Genomic DNA, 20,286 nt, shown 5'->3' on the forward strand with positions numbered 1-20,286 from the left:
CAGGACTGAGCGCAACACCCTGGGGTCCCCAGACCGGGGGCTGTCGTCGAGGCCGAACCCCCCGGGGGTGGGGACCCTCTGCCCCCAGACCTCCCCCCCACACACACACTAGGAAAACACGGATCCCCCGCAGATCCTCGAGCAAGGAGGGGCCGCGCGGGGCCGGGGCGGAGCGCGCCCCCGCCGCGGGGTAGGGGGGGGTCTCGGGGCGGCGCCTCTTTTGTCCTCCCGCGGCGGCGGCCCCGGCCGGCCGGGCTGGGGGGGCGCGGGGGGCGGGCCCTCGGCTCACGTGCTCGCCTCTCGGCTCTTAACCCGGCCCCGCCGCCCCGCCGGGATGGCCGCGGCCAGAGCACGCTGAGCCGGGCGCCTCCCCGCCGGCCCCCGCCCCGAGACCCCCGCCGGTCCCGCCGCCGGCGCCTCCCGCCCCCGCCCTCCGCCCGCACCCCTCCCGCCGCCGCCGCCGCCGCCGCAGCCCCCGGAGCCCGAGGATTATGAGCGAACCATGAGGCGGCTGCGGCGCTGGGCGTTCGCGGCTCTGCTGCTGCCGCTGCTCCCCGCGCCCGGTGAGTGACCCCCCGCCCGCGCCCCGGGCTTTGCGGCGGATGCTGCGGCAATGCCGCCCGGGTGACGGCGGGTCCCGGCGGGGTGGGGGAGCGGGAGGGGGGGAAGGCGCGTCCGCCCACCTGTCCGGCCGCGCCGCGCTCCTGCCGGCTCTGCGGGGCTCTGCGGGGCTCTGCGGGTTCGTGAGGGGGGGGGGCAGTCGTGACTCGGGCAGGAGGGAGCTGCTGCCCCCCTCCCCGTGGGGCTCGAGCCTCCGCGGGGCAGCCAGATCGCCCACCCCCGGCTGTCAGGGCCACGCTGGAGCGGGGGGCCCGGGTTGCCCACTCCGCTCGCAGGGCGCCTGCCCCGTGGCCCACGGAGGGCATCCGCCTGCAGCCATGGCCTTGTCTCCCCCAGGTCTTGGGGCCCAGGGTCCCAGCGGAGCTTTGCACTGGAGGGGTTCACCCCAGGTGGGGAGCCCGGAAGCCCCAGAGGTCACAGAGCCCAGCCGTCTGGTTAGGGAGAGCTCTGGGGGAGAGGTCCGAAAGCAGCAGCTGGACACAAGGGTCCGCCAGGAGCGGCCCGGAGGCCCGGTGAGTGGGGTTGGGTGGTGAGGCCAGGGGGCTGAAGCAGGCCTCGGAGCCCCCTGGAGGCCCCTGGCTAGCCAGGGTTTGGGGATCTCCATCCTGCAGCTCCTGCAGCTTCCCCTTCTGTACAATGGGCCATCAGGTGGGGCTGGAGGCCAGCAGCGCAAAGACACACTGGGCCTGCCCAGCTCCAGGCGCCTCTCATCGCCGTGGAAACCCTGAGCCATCAGGGACCCTGGCAGCCTAGTTTTCAAGTCTGCTTGGGGGTCAGCCTTCTGCCAGCCCCCCTGCCCGAGTTAGTGGTCCTGCTTGAAGCACAGTTTGGTCTAGAGAAGCAGCTAAGTGCTCAGTCAGAGATTCAGGCTTCCAAAATCATCCTCAGTAGGCTTTCTTGGAACAGCTTGGTGTTTGCTCCTGCCTCAGTTTCTCAGGGTGCACTGGCAGGCACCCTTCCTGTCCTGGCACTGGAAAATGGTTTGAGCCCCTCCCTCCCCCAAGTTCATCAGCCTATGCCAGCTCTACCTGGGTCCTGTCTCTTTCCGTTGCTGGTCCCCTCCCGCCTCCCAGAGGAAGGTTAGGAATGAAGGAGATTAATTGCAATTAATAATTAATTAATATCATGTGAATAATAATCACCCAGATGGAATATTCATTCAGTGTGTCTCTGCTCTCCAGGAGCTTGAAGCTGAAAGTTAGCCAGGCCGATGGGGGCGGCAGAGGGTTGGGTGGTGAAGACCTAGCCAGAAATAGGAGATGTAGAGGCTCAGAGGAGGGGTGCCCCAAAGTCTGGGAAGTTGAGGCAGCTGCAAGTGGTGGGTGGTAAACTGGGCTGGGCAGAGAGAGGAAGGAGGGAAACGGAGGCTAACATTACAGACATCTGTCAGACTGGCATCTGGCCCTGCCTAATGTACTTGGTTAAAAGCCCTTAACGGGGAGGGAGGGGAGGGGAGGGGTGAGGTGGTGCAGGGGTGGGGAACACTGAAGAAATGGAGTGGAGCAGGAAGAAGCATGCATAATGGATGGCCCATCACTCAGGGCAGTGAGCAGGGAGGGGAGGGGACAGGAGGGGAGCAGGGAGAGAGAGAGGGGAGGGGGATAATGGTCCCTAGCTGGCAAGATGGAGTGTGGGGGGGAGGACAAGGGCCAGCTTCAACGCCTTCCCAGGCTCCCTGGGAGGCAGCTCCATAGGCAACAAGGCTGGTTGGCCCCAGGCGCAGGATCTTGGCTGACATTTGGTCCCTAGTTGGGCTTTCTGTAAATTGTGCACCCAGCACGCTACAGCGCTACAGTCCCCTTGGAGGGGACTCAACCTGGGGGAGCAGTGGGACCCTGACTTGTACTCAGAAGAATGTTCAGGTTGGGGGAGGGGAGAGCCACCATGGGGTCAAGAGACAAAGTTGAAGGGAAGCATGGGGCCCTGATAGGGATGAAAAGTGGGTAAATTGTACTTTCAGCCTACTCCTTTCTTAAGCGGGGCTTGGAGTGGGGGCCTGAGAAGCCCAGATGAGCAGCAGGGCTGGGTGGGCCAGGGGTCTCTTTGGGCCTCGTCCTACTGGGTGCGTGGGAGGCCTGGGTGGTGTATATTCCAGTGGCTGAGTCTGAATACACCTGAGCACTATTTGAGGGCTCGGTGTGAATGGGGAGTTCTGAGGATCTGTGTGCAGTGCTCACTCTCAGGCAGGGTATTCTGTGGAACTGACACTGTCCAGGCACTTCATGAAACCCCCGAGGAACTTGCTTAAGACACTGACTCCTCTGTGCCTCAGTTTTCCCTGAGACAGAGGACCTGCCTGTGGTAAAAGAATTGCCAGCTCTGAGCCTGGTTCTCTGCTGTATATGTGTGTGTGTGTCTGTTTGCGCGCTATGCGCGCAAGCACATTACATCATTTCATTCTCAGACACTAGGCAGATACCTTCTCTCTGCTCCATTTTACACATGAGCACACGCGGGCTCAGAGAGGTTAAGTCATTTGTCCAAAGTTGATCAGATCTGAAACAGTAATTTTCTCCAAGAGCAGGGCACTGCCCAGTATACTGTGCTTCCCCTCCAGTTCTCTGGTTTCAGGACCAAGGGCCATCTCCCCAAGCCACTTATAGCAGGAAAGAACAGCAGGCTTTAACTCCTGACTGGAAGGGCCCTGGTAACAAGCCCCTCAACCTCCCACCTCCCCCTTCCCACCTTCCACCTCCTACCTCTCCATAGGGTCAGGGCTGATGGGGCCCGTGCAGCTTAGCGCAGTAAATGCCCCACTGGGCCTATCATTGCCCTGCTTTGGAACTTGAGCAGCAAGCCCCCTAGTCCTGTAGAAGAGCCTGGGCTACATCGTGGCTGACAGCCCCAAACACTAACCTGCTCTAACCTGCTCTAGTTCGGGGCTGCTCACTTCTTTGCCAAACTTCATCTTCCTGTTCCCTAAACTCAGTTTTCCTACCACCAATAGGAAATCGTGATGGGAAAGGGCTCAGTGTGCTGAGGGCTTTGGGGGAAGCAGGGCTAGGGCAGGAAAAGGGAGGTGGCAGGAAGCAATTAGATGCCAGAGAGATCAGATACCAAGCTGGGCAGGCACTCTTCTGACTTCACCTGTCTGAATTTCTTTAACCCTTACCCCAACCCCAGGAGGATTTACAGATGGAAAATAGGTCCAGAGAGGTAAACTATCCTTCCCAGGTCTCACAGCACTTCAATAGTATAATCAACATTGATCCCTGAGCAGCCCTATTTATTTTGCTGGGACTAGGATTTTGAATTCAGGGCCTTGCAGTAGCTCAGATTGCTTGCTTGCTCAGTTAGCGGCACTCTACCACTTGAGCCATGCCTCCAGCCAGGCTTTTTTTGTTGGCTATTTTAGGGATGGAGTCCCTCTGGACTTTTCTGCCCAGTGTGGCTTTAAGCTTCAAGCCTTTGGATCTCAGCTTCTTGAGTAGCTAGGATTACAAGTGTGAAGCATCAGCCCCTGGCTCAGAGCACCACTCTTAGCCAATGGGTGATCAGGGTTACAGCAAAGAGGAACATAGGAGACCCTTGGTCCCCTCTTTGCCACTGCTGATTGACAGTTTGGAAGCATGTTGGGCCTGCAGTCCAGAGAAGTGTAATGCTAGAAGTGCAGAAATGTATGATTACAAGGAGTTTGTAGCAGAGGGGTGAAGCAGAAGAACAAGAGGGTCAGAGCGTACCGTTGGGCTGGTTGTTCACTGCATAAGGACACCAGAACCAGAGGTAACCAAGATGAATGAAACCCAGGGGCACACAAGGCTGCATGTAGCCTGTGGGTCACCTTTTCTGATTCACAGGAAGCTGCTGTATGGGTCATGCCTGGCCCTGGGGAACTACAGACTCCATGACAACAAAAGGAAGGACAGACCACAGGGAAGTGATCAGTCTCAGGAGAAGGGTCTGGGGCTTCAGTCCCTGAGTCCTTGGGAACTGCCCACAGAAGCATTTGCCAGAAATTTGGAGTGTGTGTGGGGGGGGGATGCCCTTCGTAAAACCCTGCACTGTGATGTGGGTTTTCGGGCTGCACAGAAGTGTGCTGGAAAGACGGAGAGAGACTCACAAGATAGATGCCACAGGCAGCGAACCCCAAGGTCTGTGCCCTACTGGCGCCAAGGCCACCCTGTGGTCTCTGTGGCCAGTTACAGCAGGGTCTGGGGTGAGGGCAGGCAGATCCCAGTAGAGGGAGGCTTCCCACAGGAAAAACTCCACTCTGAAAAGTTGTGCACTGTGGTTTAGGGGTGAGAGAGCCACCATATGGGTCGCTGCTAATGCCTGTGACCTAAGCAAGCCTCTGAACCTGCTTTTCCTCCACATAACCAAAGACAAGTCTCTACCCTTCACCCTGCTGCATGTCTACCCTGGGATCTAGCCATAGCAGTGTCCCACACCTCAGATTGCATGGTGGTATGGACTCCAGGTGCCTGAAAGGCTTGGGGTCTGGGGACAGCACAAGACTCGGGACACCTGGGGGTCACCTGTTTGAATGAGGCTAGGTACTTCCCACCCAGCTCTGGCCTGCGAGCTTGGCTTCACTCAGGCACCCTCCTGGCCGCCTAGAGAAACCCAGCTGTCCAGTGTTGGTCCCCAGAGGGACCGGTAACGCTGTCCTTAAATTTTTAGGTCAAATCCCATCTTTGGAAATTCATGCAACTGTTCTCCTTGTCCAGAAATCCTCAACCTTGTTGAGGGAGGCTGGGGGGAGTCATCTGGGATTAGAGGGTCTCCTGGCCCTAACACTTCAATGGAGCCTCTGCCTTTCTGAGTGTAGCCACCCAGCCCAAGAAGTGCTAGTGTCTCCAAGCATAGCAGGGTGAGGGGCTTCTAGAAAGGTTTACCTGCGATAGGCAAGAACACCTCACAGGTACATCGCACCAACCCACCCACATCTGTAGCACAGAGCCACCATTCAGGCATGGCCCTATGGGAGGAGGGGATGCAAAGAGGTCTTTTGCAGCTCCTCAAGGCATTCATTATATATTATTATTCATCTCTATGATAAGAACCTATTAAGCAGGGCTTTCCCTAACCTTCACAGTATCTATCCCATTTTACCCATGGGGAAGCAGGATTCAGCAGCTCCTCGTCTCCCACTGCCCTGGTTGGAGAGAAAGGAGGCATAGCCCTCACTCAAGAGGAGTAGAGGTCACCCCCAGTTAAGGTGAATCAGTGATAAGTCTGTGTATCTGTTTCCAGAAATGAGTATCAGCTGGGCACTGGTGACTCACACCTGTAATCCTAGCTACTTAGGAGGGTCTCAGATATGAATATCAAGGTTCAAAGCCAGCCCACCAGCAAATCTTCCTCAGCAAAAAGCTGAAAGTGGAGGTACTGCTCAAGTAGTAGAGGACCAGCCTTGAGTGAAAAAGCCAAGAGAGAAGAGAAGGCCCTGAATTCAAGCCCCTGTACCAGTACACACACACACACACACACACACACACACACACACACACACACACACACACACACACACACTGCACACTGGTGGTTCACACCTGTAGTCCTAGCTACTCAGGCAGCTGAGATCTGAGGATTACAGTTCAAAGCCAGCCTGGCAAGAAAGTCCATGAGACTCTGATCTCCAACCCAATTAACCACAAAAAAGCTGGAAGTGGAGCTGTGGCTCAAGTGGTAAAGCAGTAGTCTTGATCACAAAAGTTCAGGGACAGTGCCCACAGCCCTGAGTCCTGAGTTCAAGCCCCAGGACCAACACTCACACACACACACACACACACACACACACACACACACACACACACACACACACACACACACTGGTATCAAAGACTAAGGTGGCAAGAATAAGCTCAGCAGATAATGGGAGAGGATGAGGGTACAGGGGTCGGGGCGCAGAGGCTTTTGAAGGGCAGTGTCTGGAGATTGTGGAGAGCAGGGCTCTGCAGGCTCAGTTGTCCTGGGACACATGGGACACTAAGTGTCTTTAGTCCCCTTCCTATCACTAGGATTCTTAGTGGGGCAGAGGCTGGAGATGCAGATTCTTTCTCTTCCTCTCTGCACTGACTCTAGTCAGTCCCGCCAGGGAGTGTGGATGGGGTAAGGTCCTCCTTCCCCAAAGCAGAATAGAGAGTGGGTTCACAACAGGAAGCCTGTGGTAAAGAGGCCATTACGTTTCCAAGTAGCACAGCTGTCAGGCAGACACAACCCCAAGTCTGAGGGGAAGAGCCAGTGTGACCCCGAGCGTGTCACCTTCCACTGAGCCTCAGTGGCGTTTGTAAAATGAGGACCCAAAAAGATCTCAACCAGCTGGGTAAGATCAAATGAGCTGGAGCGCGTGGTAGCCAGGATGCCCTGGGATCAAGAGGCAAGTGCAGGGCACAGGGCCGCCGAGCTGGGCAGGGAGGAGGGCTGCGGTGACCTCAAGACTAGAGGGCCCCAGGGACCGAGAGGTGATGAGATAAGGCCAGGGCAGGGCGGGAGGCAGGCCCCATAAGAGCACCATTTGGCTTTGGCAGAGCATTGGTCTGAGCTCAGCTGGAGTCATGGGGCTCTTGGCACTGGCAGGAACCCCTCCAGGCACCTGGCTGCAGCAGCTGGGGCTGAAATGAGTTTGCCTGATTTGGCTGGCTGCTCAGACAGGGGGCAGAGCGGTGCCCCTCGCCGGCCAGGCCAGTCCCAGGTACCTGAGGAGCTGGTTTCCTTTTTCCATCTGCCTTTTTGGGGTCACACTCCTTTTGGCCTGCTTCCTCTCAGGCCTGAGCAGGTGGCTGTCCCCTTCCCCCCCACCCCCACCCCACCACTTAGCCCCATAGGTTGCAGGAGGAGGCAGCCCTTTCTGGCATTGTCCCACCCATGCAGCCTTTCTCAGGGTGGAGGCCACAGAGGAAGCAGGCCAAGTTGCTTTGCTGCTTTCCTGAGTGGGGAAACTCTATAGAATTCTCCAGAAGGGATGGCTCCCACAAGCCCACCTCCTAGCCTTGGAAGTGTACTCAGCTTACCTTTTTCAGCCTCTCTGAGGCTCAGAGAGGGTGCTGGGTCATCCCGGAGGGTGCACAGCCTGAGAGTGGAGTCAGGACAGGGGGCTCAAGCACACTGCTCTCAGGACAACCACGACAAGCAGGAATAACTCAGAGGGCAAGAAGGGAGGGGACAGGAGAGAGAAAAGGGGAAGGTAGGCAGGGATGCCCAGGTATGGATAAGGGAAGAGAGGGATGGAACTTGGCCAGAAACAGGGGGAGGGAAGAATGGAGCTGGCCCAGGTTGAGGCTTTGGAAGGAAGCGGGGCCTGGTTGCCCTTGACTTTCTATTTCAAGTCTGATCGATGCTGTAGGGGCTCAGGATGGAGCTTGGAGCCTTGAGTGGCCTGGGACAGGGTGAGTTGATGTCCTTGGGGCTCAGAGGTCTGCCTACCCGGGTCAGCTTCTCCACTTCTATGCTGTGTGACCTCAGGCAAGTTAGTTTAGCCTGTCTGTGCCTCAGTACCCCCATCTACCAGATGCGAATGGCAGTAATGTGTATCTGAGGATTGCTGTGAAGATCAAATCTGATACCTGTAAAGGGCATCTGAGCAGCACTCAGTCAGGATTAGGTGGTGGAGGACGACGAGGCCTGAGCTGTGGCTACTTTGGGGCTACTGCCCTTCCTCCTGTCTGTGTCCCCGTCGCTAAAGCCCAGTAGGGAGCAGAAGCTGCCCGCACACAGGGAGGAACGGCAGGACCCTGTCTTGGTGTCTGGAGCTCCTGGATAAGGTGGGAAGCAGGTTCTAGCCCCTGAGCCCACTCAGGCCTTGCCTGTGTGTCCAGGTCTTTCATAAGATGGAGGCTGTGCCCACACCAGCTTGGGGTGGGACCTCCAGGTGTGTCCTAAGGATGGTTATAACTCAAAGGGAGGCCAACCCCCCCCCCTTATCTCAGACTCTCTTGCAGGCCTTGTCTTTGGGGGCTTTCCCTTCCATGCTCTTACATTCCCACACACACACACACCTGCTCTAGCAGCTGGGCACCCAGGCCGGGGAGGGCAGCCATATTGTGTAGGCCTGGTCCGTTGCCATGGCAACCCGGAGCCTCCCAGCCCCACTGCATAGGTTCTTTTGAAAAATTTATCAGGAAAACTTCCGTGTTTAAAAATTAACCATGGGATTGAAATATTAAAGATGATCTGCTTTGGGTAAGGCAGAGGGCAATGGATTTGGGGCTGGAGGAGCCAAGTCCTTTCCTCTTGTCTGCATGATGCCTGCCCCTCGTCTAGCCAGCGGCCAGGGCGCTGCAGTCAAAGGCCACCTACTCCCTCCACCTGTGTCTGCACCGTCCAAGGCCTCCTGTGGAGATTGAGGACGGAAACAAAGCACCTCCAGGACAGAGACCTTTCACCCCTTTCCATGAGACTTCTGGGGCCTTCCCTTTGTTCCACTGACAGGGAGTGGCCTTGTCAACTTGTCCCAGGAGGGCCTGGCACAAGGCCCTGGGCAGGAGACTGCTCCAGGAGATTGGCTCCAGAAGACCACCAGAAGGCAAAGGGTAGGCCGTGTTCAGGGAGGAGCAGCTGCCCCTGCACCCCAGAAAGGAACAGGGTCTTGAAAGCGGAAGACCTTGTACAAAGCCTCTTCTCTATAAAGAGGGGTCCCCTCAGCTTCTGGGGCGGCATTGCCCCTTCCCAGGGCTCACGGCACCCCAAGGCCCCCAACTCCCATCTTCAGGCTGCTCAGGCTGACTTCTCTTTACCTTCCCCATGCCAGCCTGTGCACCTGGCCCAGGTGAGTTTCGTCATCCCAGCCTTCAACTCCAACTTCACCCTGGACCTGGAGCTGAACCAGTGAGTGTGGCCTGGATCCCGGGGGATGGGCAGCAGGGATGGGCAATCCGTGGCCTGGGCTTTGCTGGTTGGGGGCACCTAGGCCATGGTGACCCTGAGCTGGGCTGGGACCTGCCAAGCTGATGTCACCAACAAACTCTCCTTCCTCTCCTACTCCTCCATGTGCTGTTCAGTCACCTCCTCTCCTCACAGTATGTGGAGCGCCACTTCAGCCGTGAGGGGACCACCCAGCACAGCACTGTGAGTGCATTTGGGAGGGGTCTGGGAGGTGAGATGTTGGGACAGGGCTGGCAGTGGTGGAGTGCTTTTGCCTGGCATGCACAAGACCTGGGCTCCATCCTTAGCACAGCAACAACAAAAGATGGAGAGACAGGTGGCCGATGGGCAGGAGGTCAGGGATGTACCCAGGATAGCCCAGGCCCTTGAGACCTCACATCCTTCTCCACCCCGGAGGCTCCAAGGATCAGCAGCCAGGGTGGGGGCAAGTTACATGGTGGGGAGCCCCTGAGCCCCACTCACCCACGGTGGGAAGTCTGATTCCTTGCAAGCCTCCTTCTTGTGTGGAGATACACAGTGCCCTTCAATGTGTCATGCCATTTATGTGCCCAGTATCTTCCCCTTGGGGAAAGTAGAGGAAATGCCCCTTCTTCCCCCAGGATTCCAGGCCATTTGCCACACCAGGGGCCCAGCCTTGGAGGCCCTGGGCCTGAACAAAGATGAATGAGTAGCTATAAATAGCCCTCCTCTCCCCCCACCCCCTCCACGCCACCAGCCTGTTCCATAACTGGAGCACAAGTAATTCTGAAGGAAGCAGAGCTGGGGGAGGCGGGTGCTGCTGGCCCCCTCTGACCCACGAGTCTGACTAGGAGGCCCCTCCCTGCTGTCACAATTCCTCAACCTCAGACCCCCTGTCTGGGGGCCTGGCCACGGGAGCAGTGGTCAAGGTAGATTGTGGGGGAGGGAGAGGGGAGTCCACAGCAGCCCGCTGACTGGGGTATAAAATGTGATGAGTGCCCAGGACACAGACGATGCCACTTAGAGATTAGTGATTCTCAAAGGAATCTGGGATCCCTTCACTAGCCCCAACAAATGGCCAAGAACAAACCATAGCTATGTTCCAGTGCCCTCACATTTAAGTGAGGTGAGTTAGGAGCTCACCCAGGGGGAACACAAATTAGGAGCATCACCAGCTCGGATACAGATTCCAGAGCCCCTGGGGCCTGCAGCCAGGGCAGCTTCCTGCACCTGTGCCCCATCTTCTGCCCTGCTCAAGGCTCTGCTCTCCCCAGGGGGCCGGAGACCACTGCTACTACCAGGGGAAGCTCCGCGGCAACCCACATTCCTTTGCGGCGCTGTCCACCTGCCAGGGGCTGCAGTGAGTACAGTTTGGGGACACAAGGGAGGTGGGCAGGGAAGACCTCTGCCTAGCCTGGGACAATAGGGGATCCGCACCTCTCTCCACAGTGGGGTCTTCTCTGATGGGAACCTGACTTACATCGTGGAGCCCCAAGAGATGGCTGGGCCTTGGGGAGCCCCCCACGTAAGCCCTGTCTAGATCCTCACCGTCCATGCGGTGGCCCTGCCTGGCTTGTGCCCACAGCTGTGGCTGCCTCCTCCTCCCGCCACCGGCCGCCTCAGCCTCACCGCCCTCCTCCGTGCACCCGGCTCTGGTTCCTGCCTCCTGTGCCCCCAGCTCCAATGTCCCCTCTGTCCCCCACGTGACCTCCCACTGGGCTCCAGTGTCCTTTGCCCCTGTCTCTCAGGGCGCCCCCAGGTCTTGACCCCGGAATCTGAGCATCTGGGAGATCAGATCCGACATGGGAGCTCTGGCCAGTTCTGGGTCACCCCAAGGGTGGGGTGGAGGGAAGGGCTGGAGCTGCCCCCCCCCAAAAAAAAAACTGGGCCCAGAGGAGACCTGCTTGGCTCCCCAAGAACTAATTTCCCTCATTGCAGGGACCCCTTCCCCACCTCATTTACCGGACCCCTCTCCTCTCAGCCCCCCTCGGATGCAGGGAACCAGGTAAGGGAGGAGAAGGGGGGCAGGGGAAGGGGCAGTCTTGCCCATCTCACCCGCCCCTCCCCACAGGCTGCCTGTTTGCTGCCCCTGCCCATTCTGCTCTTCCAAACCTGCCAAGGCTGAGAAGGAAAAGGCAGGTACGGGGCCCGCTCAGACCTCAGGCTGCAGAGACCTTGGGCTGTGGCCTGGGGCAGAGGACACCCCTACCCCTGGTGGGGCAAAGGAGGCTCAGCGTGATGGAGGCCAGTGCCCCTCCCCCCAGTCCTCCCTAATACTAGCCACCACATGGTTCCCCACCTCTGCCGCCATCCCAAGCTGGCAGGCACGGAAGCCCCTGCCAGCGGGGGTCTGATATTATCCCTGACTGGAGTCGAGATCCCCACCCCACCCCAGCACGAGTTTGTTCACAAGGCCAGACATGGAGGGGACTGAATCCAAGTGCCGCCCCGCCCCCTAGGTCCGCAGGGGCCACCCCACAGTGCACAGTGAGACCAAGTATGTGGAGCTGATTGTGATCAATGACCACCAGCTGGTAAGTGTCCAGGCTGGGGGACACTGGACAAGGGGCCCAGAGGAACCTCCCCCTAGCCCACTCCTCCCTTCCCAGTTTGAGCAGATGCGACAGTCCGTGGTCCTGACCAGTAACTTTGCTAAGTCTGTGGTGAACCTGGCAGATGTGGTAAGCAGCCTCTCTCCCCTTTCCCAGATCTTTCCTCCACCTGACACTCAGGGGTCACTGTCAGCCTCCGACCACTACTTCCTTGGAAGGAAGTAGAGGCTCTCCATCCCTCCACCCTCCCCAGTCCTACTCTTTCCTTCCACTCCCCTCATCTTCTCCCCTCTGGGCTCAGATATATAAGGAGCAGCTCAACACCCGCATTGTGCTGGTTGCCATGGAAACATGGGCAGATGGGGATAAGATCCAGGTGCAGGATGACCTCCTGGAGACCCTGTCCCGGCTCATGGTGTACCGTCGGGAAGGTCTGCCTGAGCCCAGCGATGCCACCCACCTCTTTTCGTGAGTCCCCCATCCAGTTCACCCTGCTAGCTTCTGCTGGCTGCCCATAAGGTTCCTGAATACCTGCCCCTGTCAGCTGCCCATCCCAGAGTCTGGAGTCTGAGGGAACAGGCTCACTTTATAGCTGCCACCTCTCCCTTACTGTGGGCACCTGGCCAAGCATCCCCTAAATCAGGCTGGTGTCCTTTGCCTTAACCTTGTTGGTTCTCTGCCCTCTGATTCCCATTGGTTTCCCCTCCCGCCCCCCCCCCCCACCTTTTTAGACAGCCCTATCATCCCCTCCTTTGGGACCCAGTACCTGGTGGAGGAAAGTCTAATAAAAGGGCCTTGCAGCTAGAAATGAGCCAATAGGAGCCTCTCTCATTTGGCTTGTAGGCTAAAGAACCCAGGGGGAGCTTGCCTGAGGCCACACATTGATCTGAAGGGCAAAACCTACCTCTCAAAGACTATTAGGGGTACCCCTTACAGCTCAGGGGAGCCCCCTGGGTAGGATGGAAATCATCCTGACAACTCTCTCCTTCCAGGGGCAGAACGTTCCAGAGCACCAGCAGCGGGGCAGCCTATGTGGGGGGCATCTGCTCATTGTCACGAGGTGGGGGTGTGAATGAGGTGAGTAGGGAGGTTGGCTGGGGGATGTCTGGAGGAGGGGCTGTGAAGGCACGGGTGCATGTTTGGAAGATGTAACTATCTTCATGTCCATCTTCCCCACCCCTAGTATGGCAACATGGGAGCCATGGCAGTGACCCTGGCTCAGACACTGGGGCAGAACCTGGGCATGATGTGGAACAAGCACCGGAGCTCAGCAGGTATCACCCCTTGAAGGCTCCCCTGCAGGCCCCGGGTCTATCCCAGATGCACACTCAGCATATGTGGAAGTGAAAGGGTGTGAGGGGACCTGTTTTTGACCCACTCATGTCCTGGCTTACCTTTCAGGGGACTGCAAATGTCCAGACATCTGGCTGGGCTGCATCATGGAAGATACTGGGTGAGTTCTTAGGGAGAAACTCAAGAGAAGGAGAGTCCTACAACAAGTGCTAGATGGCCTTCTAGGCCGGTGGCCTCAAAAGACCCAGCTAAGCAGAATTGCTTAGCATTCTAAGATGTGGCGTTGTCTGCAAGCACTATTTAGGGAAGATTCATTTTGTCCTGCTGAACACCCAAACTAGCCGGACTGTAGTGCGTACAATTGCCACTGGGCGGCGCCCACGCCACGTGCGGAGGCGCCACCTCTCCAGAGCGCTCCAACCCTGTCCCGAGGTTCCTCACTCACACTCCTTGATGGGCAGGTGGAAGGACTAACAGGCTTTCCCTGGGAAGAGCCTCAGCCCCTAGCGATGGCGACCATGTCTGCTCCCCAATCTTGACAAGGGGTGAGGCAGGGCCAGAGGGCTGCACCCGTGCCACCGACCCTTCACGTTTGCCCAGGTTCTACCTGCCCCGCAAGTTCTCCCGCTGCAGCATCGATGAATACAACCAGTTTCTGCAGGAGGGCGGCGGGAGCTGCCTCTTCAACAAACCCCTCAAGGTACCAGCTCCTGGGCCGGGAACCGGGGAGCGGGCTGTGGGCAAGATATGGCCCGCCTCCCGACCTCTTTCCTGGCCCAGCTCCTGGACCCTCCCGAGTGCGGGAATGGCTTCGTGGAGGCCGGGGAGGAGTGCGACTGCGGCTCGGTGCAGGTGAGTGGCGGGCGCGGGCGCCACGCGCGGGTGCCAGGTGGGGGACTCGCAGAAGGACGCGATGGAGACGCCGAGTAGAGAATTAGGGCTTGCCCGCCTCCCTGCGCTTCTCCCTGCCGACCCTCAGGAGTGCAGCCGCGCGGGTGGCAACTGCTGCAAGAAATGCACCTTGACTCACGACGCTATGTGCAGCGATGGGCTCTGCTGTCGCCGCTGCAAGGTGAGGAGGGCGGGCCAGAAGGACGCCTTCCGGCAAGGGGCGGGATTTAAGGAAAGAGGCGGGGTCTGATAGGGCGGGACTCGTGTCTGGGCGGGGCCTATCACAAAGAGCGAACCCAATGGTGGGTTGGGGGTGGGGCTTCATGGCCACCTAGGGACGTCGAAGGTCGAACTCGGAGAAGCTACCAGCCCAGGGTCTGGAGCCGCCCGGAGGTGGTGGCAACGCTGAAATGGGAATCTGTCTGGGGACTGGGGCTGGGGGAGGGGAGGAGGACTCCTAGACGGAGAGCGGTGCTGTGTCCGGTCTGAGCCCTTGAACGCATTCTTCCCCAGTACGAGCCGAGGGGCGTCTCTTGCCGAGAGGCGGTGAACGAGTGTGACATCGCTGAGACCTGCACTGGGGACTCAAGCCAGGTCTGCCCGGCCAGGTCATCCTGCAGAGCCCTGGGCAAGGCACCTCTTACCCTTAGGGTTTCATTCTGTGGAGGTCTGGTCTCCCCACCCCCTGCCTGCAGCGGGCCACACCTGAGTTTATGAGCCCTAGTTTTTCTTTTTTTGTTGGTCGTGGGGCCTGAACTCTGGTGCTGGGCACTGTCCCTCAGCTCTTCAGCTCAAGGCTAGCGCTCTACCACTTGAGCCACAGCTCCACTTCCTGCTTTTTCTACTGAGGAATCAAACCCAGGGCCTCATGCATGCGAGGCAAGCACTCTACCACTGGGCCATCTTCCCAGCCTCTCCACTATTTTTTAATGTAGAAAGAAGGCTGTAGCTGAGAAATGAGCCCCCATTTAGGGAGACATAGGCACATCTGCATTCCCCTCTGGGGTGGGTCTCAGGGTCTCAGTGCTAGGGCTGCTCTGCTCAGTCAGCCCCTCCCTCCACAGTGTCCACCTAACCTGCACAAGCTGGATGGTTACTACTGTGATCACGAGCAGGTATGTGGAATGGGCGCCCCTCCCCCTTGGGACTCAGGGCAGTCTCTTGTCTCTACTATGATCCCTTGTCTCCATCTGTTGTCTCTTTGTCTGCCTGCTAGGGCCGTTGCTATGGGGGTCGCTGCAAAACTCGGGACCGGCAGTGCCAGGCCCTCTGGGGCCATGGTGAGTGTGTCCAGATCAGGGAGATGGGGACTCTGGAGGACCCAGAATGGAGAGGCTAGAGATGGGTAGCTTCCTGCTGAATATACCACCCCTGCCCCCCCCCATACACACAAATGTGTGACTCCCAGGATCTCAGGAACCCAACCAGCCTTGGGTAAGGCCAGAGTGTGGGAGGTACAGACCTGAGGGCCTGGGGCAGCTGAGCTAATACTTGACATTACCTGCCTGCAGTGGCTGCTGATCGTTTTTGCTATGAGAAGCTGAATGTGGAGGGGACAGAGCGTGGAAACTGTGGACGCAAGGGGTCAGGCTGGGTCCAGTGCAATAAGCAGTGAGTAGCCCAGGCACCTACTTGATGGCTGTCTCCAGCTCTGTGGAGAGGGTGAAATTCTTCAAAGATGGTGGAGCAGGTTTTCCTAGGAGGAGGCCTATGAGGCCCAATGAATAGGGGAGATCAGAGTTCACTGGTTCAGTCAAACCTGGGGCTGTTTCTATGTATCCCAATAGGGATGTACTCTGTGGCTTTCTCCTGTGTGTCAACATTTCTGGAGCCCCTCGACTGGGAGACCTGGGGGGAGACATCAGCAGCGTCACTTTCTACCATCAGGGCAAGGAGCTGGACTGCAGGTATTGTTGCTGGGAAGGGGCGTTGTTGTTGCTGGTGCACGGCTGGGGAAGGGGAGGGAACGGCTCTGAGGGGAGCTAGGCAGGACCTGAGGCTGGCTGTGCTATTTCCCCAGGGGAGGCCATGTGCAGTTGGCCGATGGTTCTGACCTGAGCTATGTGGAGGATGGTACGGCCTGCGGGCCCAATATGCTATGCCTGGACCATCGCTGCCTGCCAGCCTCTGCCTTCAACTTCAGCACCTGCCCGGGCAGTGGGGAACGCCGAATCTGCTCCCACCATGGGGTTGGTACCTAGAGATCAGAGGTGGTGGGAGAGGCTTACAGCAGGGGACATGCCCCTGCTCACCTCTGCCAACCTCCACTTGCCCCTAGGTCTGTAGCAACGAAGGGAAGTGCATCTGTCAGCCTGACTGGACAGGCAAAGACTGCAGTATCCACAACCCCCTGCCCACGTCTCCACCCACCGGGGAGACAGAGAGATATAAAGGTGAGGCTGGAGCTGGCCCCCCTGGTCCGTCTCTCTCCCATTCTCCATGCCTGTCCCTGCCAACCAAGCCCTGCCCTCCTCCCCAGGTCCCAGCGGCACCAATATCATCATTGGCTCCATCGCCGGGGCTGTCCTGGTTGCAGCTATCGTCCTGGGCGGCACGGGCTGGGGATTTAAGTAAGAGACACACGCCTTCTAGGTCCCTGGCATCTGTGGGGAGGAGAAACCCAGACTGTTGGAGCGGAAGGGCTCAGAGCCAGAGGTCCCTCCCATAGAGAAGGGAGGGTCATGTTCCTTTTCCTTTCTCTCTGCTTGTCCTCTCCTTGGGCTCCTGAAGAAACATCCGCCGAGGAAGGTATGACCCGACCCAGCAGGGGGCAGTGTGACGCCGGCCACATCATCCCTCCCGCTGTTGCTGTCCTTGTCTCCTCCATCTCATTCGTCTCTCGCATTCTGTTGATTGGGAGTGGGGCGATTCCCTCCTGCAACCTTGCTGGCAGCCTGGGAAGAAAGTCCTCAGCCTGCTCTGCCCCTTCCTCCTGCCCACCTGTCCCCTCAGGCTGTGATCCACCTTCTGCTGCCCTTCCTCTGGCCAGACCCCCTGGCCAGGTCAGCCTGGAGCTGTGCCCCACCCCCACCACGCAAACCCTATCCCCTGGAAGGGGGCCTCCCTCTGCGTCCATCTGTTTTGTCCGCCATGTCACCGCTGTCTGACCTCTGCCAGACCCCTCCCAGCCAGCCTGTGACTTGCTGCCTCCAGGGCCTAGCACTGACCCCCCCCCAACCCCCCAGGGCCCAGCTGGAGGGCTCTCCCTCTGGGCCCTGCCTCCTATCTCCCCCTGATGCCCCCTCTCCCTTCCAGGTCTGGAGGGGCTTAAGAGCCATCCCCCTCCTTCTGAGCCTGGCACCCACCGTCTCGGTCCTGAACCACGAGGCTGCCCCCACCCAGCCACGGAGGGAGGCACCGTGCAAATGTCTTCCAGGTCCAAACCCTTCAACTCCTGGCTTCACAGGGGTTTGGGGTGGGGCTGTGGCCCTGCCCTTTGCACCACCTGGGTGGCCCTGCCTGGAGTTCATTTCCTTCCCACAGTCCCCTGTTCCACCTCATATGGCTTTGGCCTCGCACATCAAGTCTCCCCATGTGAATGTAGCTTTCATCATCACAGACCGGCACAGCTCAGGTGGGGGCCACCAGCGAACATGGCCTTCAAAACCAGGCCTCTGGGACCAGGGCCTTCCTCTCTGGTACCTAGGGGGAAGGGACGGACATCTTATTTTTTCCTTCTTCTTTTTCTTTTTTTAACTTAATCTTAACAGATGAATGTAACTTTGGGGGTGCCAAGGCCAGGGCAGTTGTAAGGTTGTCTTGACACTCACAGCAGGACCTGGAGGCCTGGCCAGCCTCTAGGCCCTCCCCTGGGAGGCTTACACCTGGAATCCTGTCACTGACCCCAGGCACAGGCTGGGCATCCCTGCTCACCCCACCCTGCCCAGCCCCACAGAGCTTTGCAAGAAGTACAGTGCTGATTCAAACCAAAGCTGCCTGTCCCATGCCCACAGCCTAGGCTCTGGGTATGGTGACCACATGTCCCAGATTGTCTTCAAGTCCAAAATGACTGACCTTTCCCCTTAAATGGGGTAGAAAAGGAGTAAGAGAATATAGTTTCTGAAATAAAATGTCACCTACCTGTCTCAGGGTTTAGGTGTCCCTGGTGTCCCTGGTGTGGCCTGGTAGTTCCAGGCCAGGAGGACTCTCCAGGTGGAGAGGGCCTGAGGTGACCCAGTGCCTGTGATAGGGAACAGAACGTCAGGAAAGGGCAGGCCTGGATGATCCTGGGCCTCTATACATGTCCTCAGAACCCCCAGCAAACCCTTTCTACTCCCTACCTGAATGCCAGGGCCAAGTAATACGTTTACAGATATCCCCCATCTGTCCCGATTCCTGCTGAGGCCGAGCTGGAGAGCCAGGGGAGACCACCTGGCAGACTTCCTCACCCTCTGACAAGGTCTGCCGTGGCCTTCTCTCACCATCCTTGCTCCTTAGCCCCAAGTCAGCAGGCAGAGCAGGTCAGGGGTGGGCTGCCTTATGGATGAAAGCCACAAATGAATGGCGTCCCCTCCCTGGGGCAACCCCTCCCAGGGCGTGGCTAGGGGATTCTGAATACCCCAAGGGCCCCTAGCTGCCTGTCCAAGTCCCTCTTTTTCTGGAATATTTTTGAGGAAGGTCTTTTTATGGAGAAAATGGCTCCCTATTTATCTGAAGCACCCTCAAAGGCAAACCGGAGTCCGCAACCGATAGATGGTCTTTTGAGTGGGGCATCTGGTTACAGTGGGGTCCTCAGTACTCAGCCCCAGTGAGGGGGCTGGGTGGGCGCCCTCCAGAGCAGGACAGGAGGAAGGGCACAATACCTTGAGGACTCCATCCTTGGGTGGCATATGACAGCACAGGCATGTAGAGCCACATCTCCACAGGAATGTGAATGCTTGCACATACACAGGCATGTCTGTGTGTGTGCACACGTGTGTATGTGTGTGTGTGTGCATATCAGTGGCAGGCACAAGACTTCCTGTGACCAGTCCAGCTCCTGGCTGCCTGTATCATCCAGCCCCACCCTGGCAGTGCCCAGCCTGGCAGTTCCCAAGAAGGAATGGGAGCTGCATTGGCCTGGCATGGACCTGGCTCCCTCTGCATCCTGTATATACATCATCTGGGGCTGGGGGGGAGGCGGGGCCAGGAGCATCAATTAAAGATCTCATCCTGGGGCTTCCATGGAGCTCACACTGGCTTGTGTCTCTCTTTTGTGTAAACAATCACACTGGAGATCTGAGATGCCCACTACCCATGGATCCTGGAAGGGAGTGTGGTAACTGGGGTGCCAAGTGTGGGAAGTGAGTGCCTAGGATGGCAGGGGAAAGGGAAGGAAAGGGCGAGTCTCCCCATTCTCAGTGAGGAAACAGCACTGGGTGGAAGCCTGGCCCTCCCTTCCTCTGCTTTTCCAGCAAAGATGAGGTACCCTTGTGCTGATTTCCACAAAGCAGTGACCTGATGTCCCTTCATGGTTGAAGTCAGAGAAGCCTCCCTTCCCTTCCCAGTTCCAGGAAGCTGGGCAAGCCTTAGACCCTAGCTGGTTCACATCTTTGCTTCACTGAGCTTGGGATGGGGAGTGGGGATTTGGGCCACACTGGGAATGGACTGGTCAGAGGCCTGAATTGGAGTCTGGAACATGCTATAGTCTTCTCACCTTCCTGCCAAGGTGGACCTGGAGGTTTATTCTGGGGAAAAGGGAGAGAAGAACCATAGGAGGCCCTAGAAGTACTATGTACCCAGAGATAGAAAAGCGGGGAAAAGATGGAGGCAGTAAAAGGAGTGGACTGAGAGGAGATAAAGCAGCAGCAGCAGCAGCAGGAGCCTGGGAAGTTGCCAGCAGGTAGGTACAAGAACATTGCTCTGGGGGGCTGGGAAGATAGCTCAGCGGTAGAGTGCATACCTTGCAAGCATGAGGCCCTGGGTTCGATTCCTCAGCACCACATAAACAGAAAAAGCCGGAAGTGGCGCTGTAGCTCCAGTGGTAGAGCACTAACCTTGAGCTGAAGAGCTGAGGGACAGCGCCCAGACTCAGAGTTCAGGCCCCATGACCGGCAAAAAAAAAAAAAAAAAAGTTGATCTCCTAGGATCACAGGGTTCTTTGCAAAGACAGGACATAGGACCACATTCAGACACCAGTCCCCACCCAACTTCAGCATCTCAATCCTCC

At 58.0% G+C, this 20,286-nt stretch overlaps 1 protein-coding gene across 4 annotated transcripts; it reads left to right on the plus strand.

The window, feature by feature from the left end:
• The first annotated feature begins 336 nt into the window (after nt 1-336).
• Nucleotides 337-19,312, plus strand: Adam11 (ADAM metallopeptidase domain 11). Of its 4 annotated transcripts, XM_070027878.1 has the most exons (27): nt 337-563; nt 958-1,133; nt 9,311-9,387; nt 9,561-9,627; nt 10,677-10,762; nt 10,852-10,927; nt 11,341-11,407; nt 11,474-11,541; nt 11,862-11,936; nt 12,012-12,083; nt 12,256-12,422; nt 12,947-13,031; nt 13,138-13,228; nt 13,356-13,407; nt 13,848-13,947; nt 14,028-14,099; nt 14,227-14,319; nt 14,652-14,732; nt 15,203-15,253; nt 15,355-15,418; nt 15,650-15,749; nt 15,926-16,045; nt 16,159-16,327; nt 16,417-16,531; nt 16,618-16,708; nt 16,869-16,886; nt 17,394-17,495. In XM_070027878.1, the coding sequence occupies exons 1-27, from the start codon at nt 503-505 to the stop codon at nt 17,407-17,409; spliced, it is 2,310 nt and encodes a 769-aa protein (XP_069883979.1). In that variant the 5' UTR covers nt 337-502; the 3' UTR covers nt 17,410-17,495. The 4 variants fall into 4 exon arrangements, with proteins under 4 accessions (XP_069883979.1, XP_069883977.1, XP_069883978.1 ...); XM_070027876.1 differs by lacking the exon at nt 16,618-16,708 and having other exon boundaries at nt 17,394-19,312; XM_070027877.1 differs by lacking the exon at nt 17,394-17,495 and having other exon boundaries at nt 16,869-17,015.
• Nucleotides 19,313-20,286: the final 974 nt, after the last annotated feature.

This window comes from Dipodomys merriami, unplaced genomic scaffold, assembly GCF_024711535.1.
Source record: "Dipodomys merriami isolate MVZ:Mamm:240054 unplaced genomic scaffold, mDipMer1.0.p SCAF_19, whole genome shotgun sequence".
In the NCBI taxonomy this organism is placed as follows: domain Eukaryota; kingdom Metazoa; phylum Chordata; class Mammalia; order Rodentia; family Heteromyidae; genus Dipodomys; species Dipodomys merriami.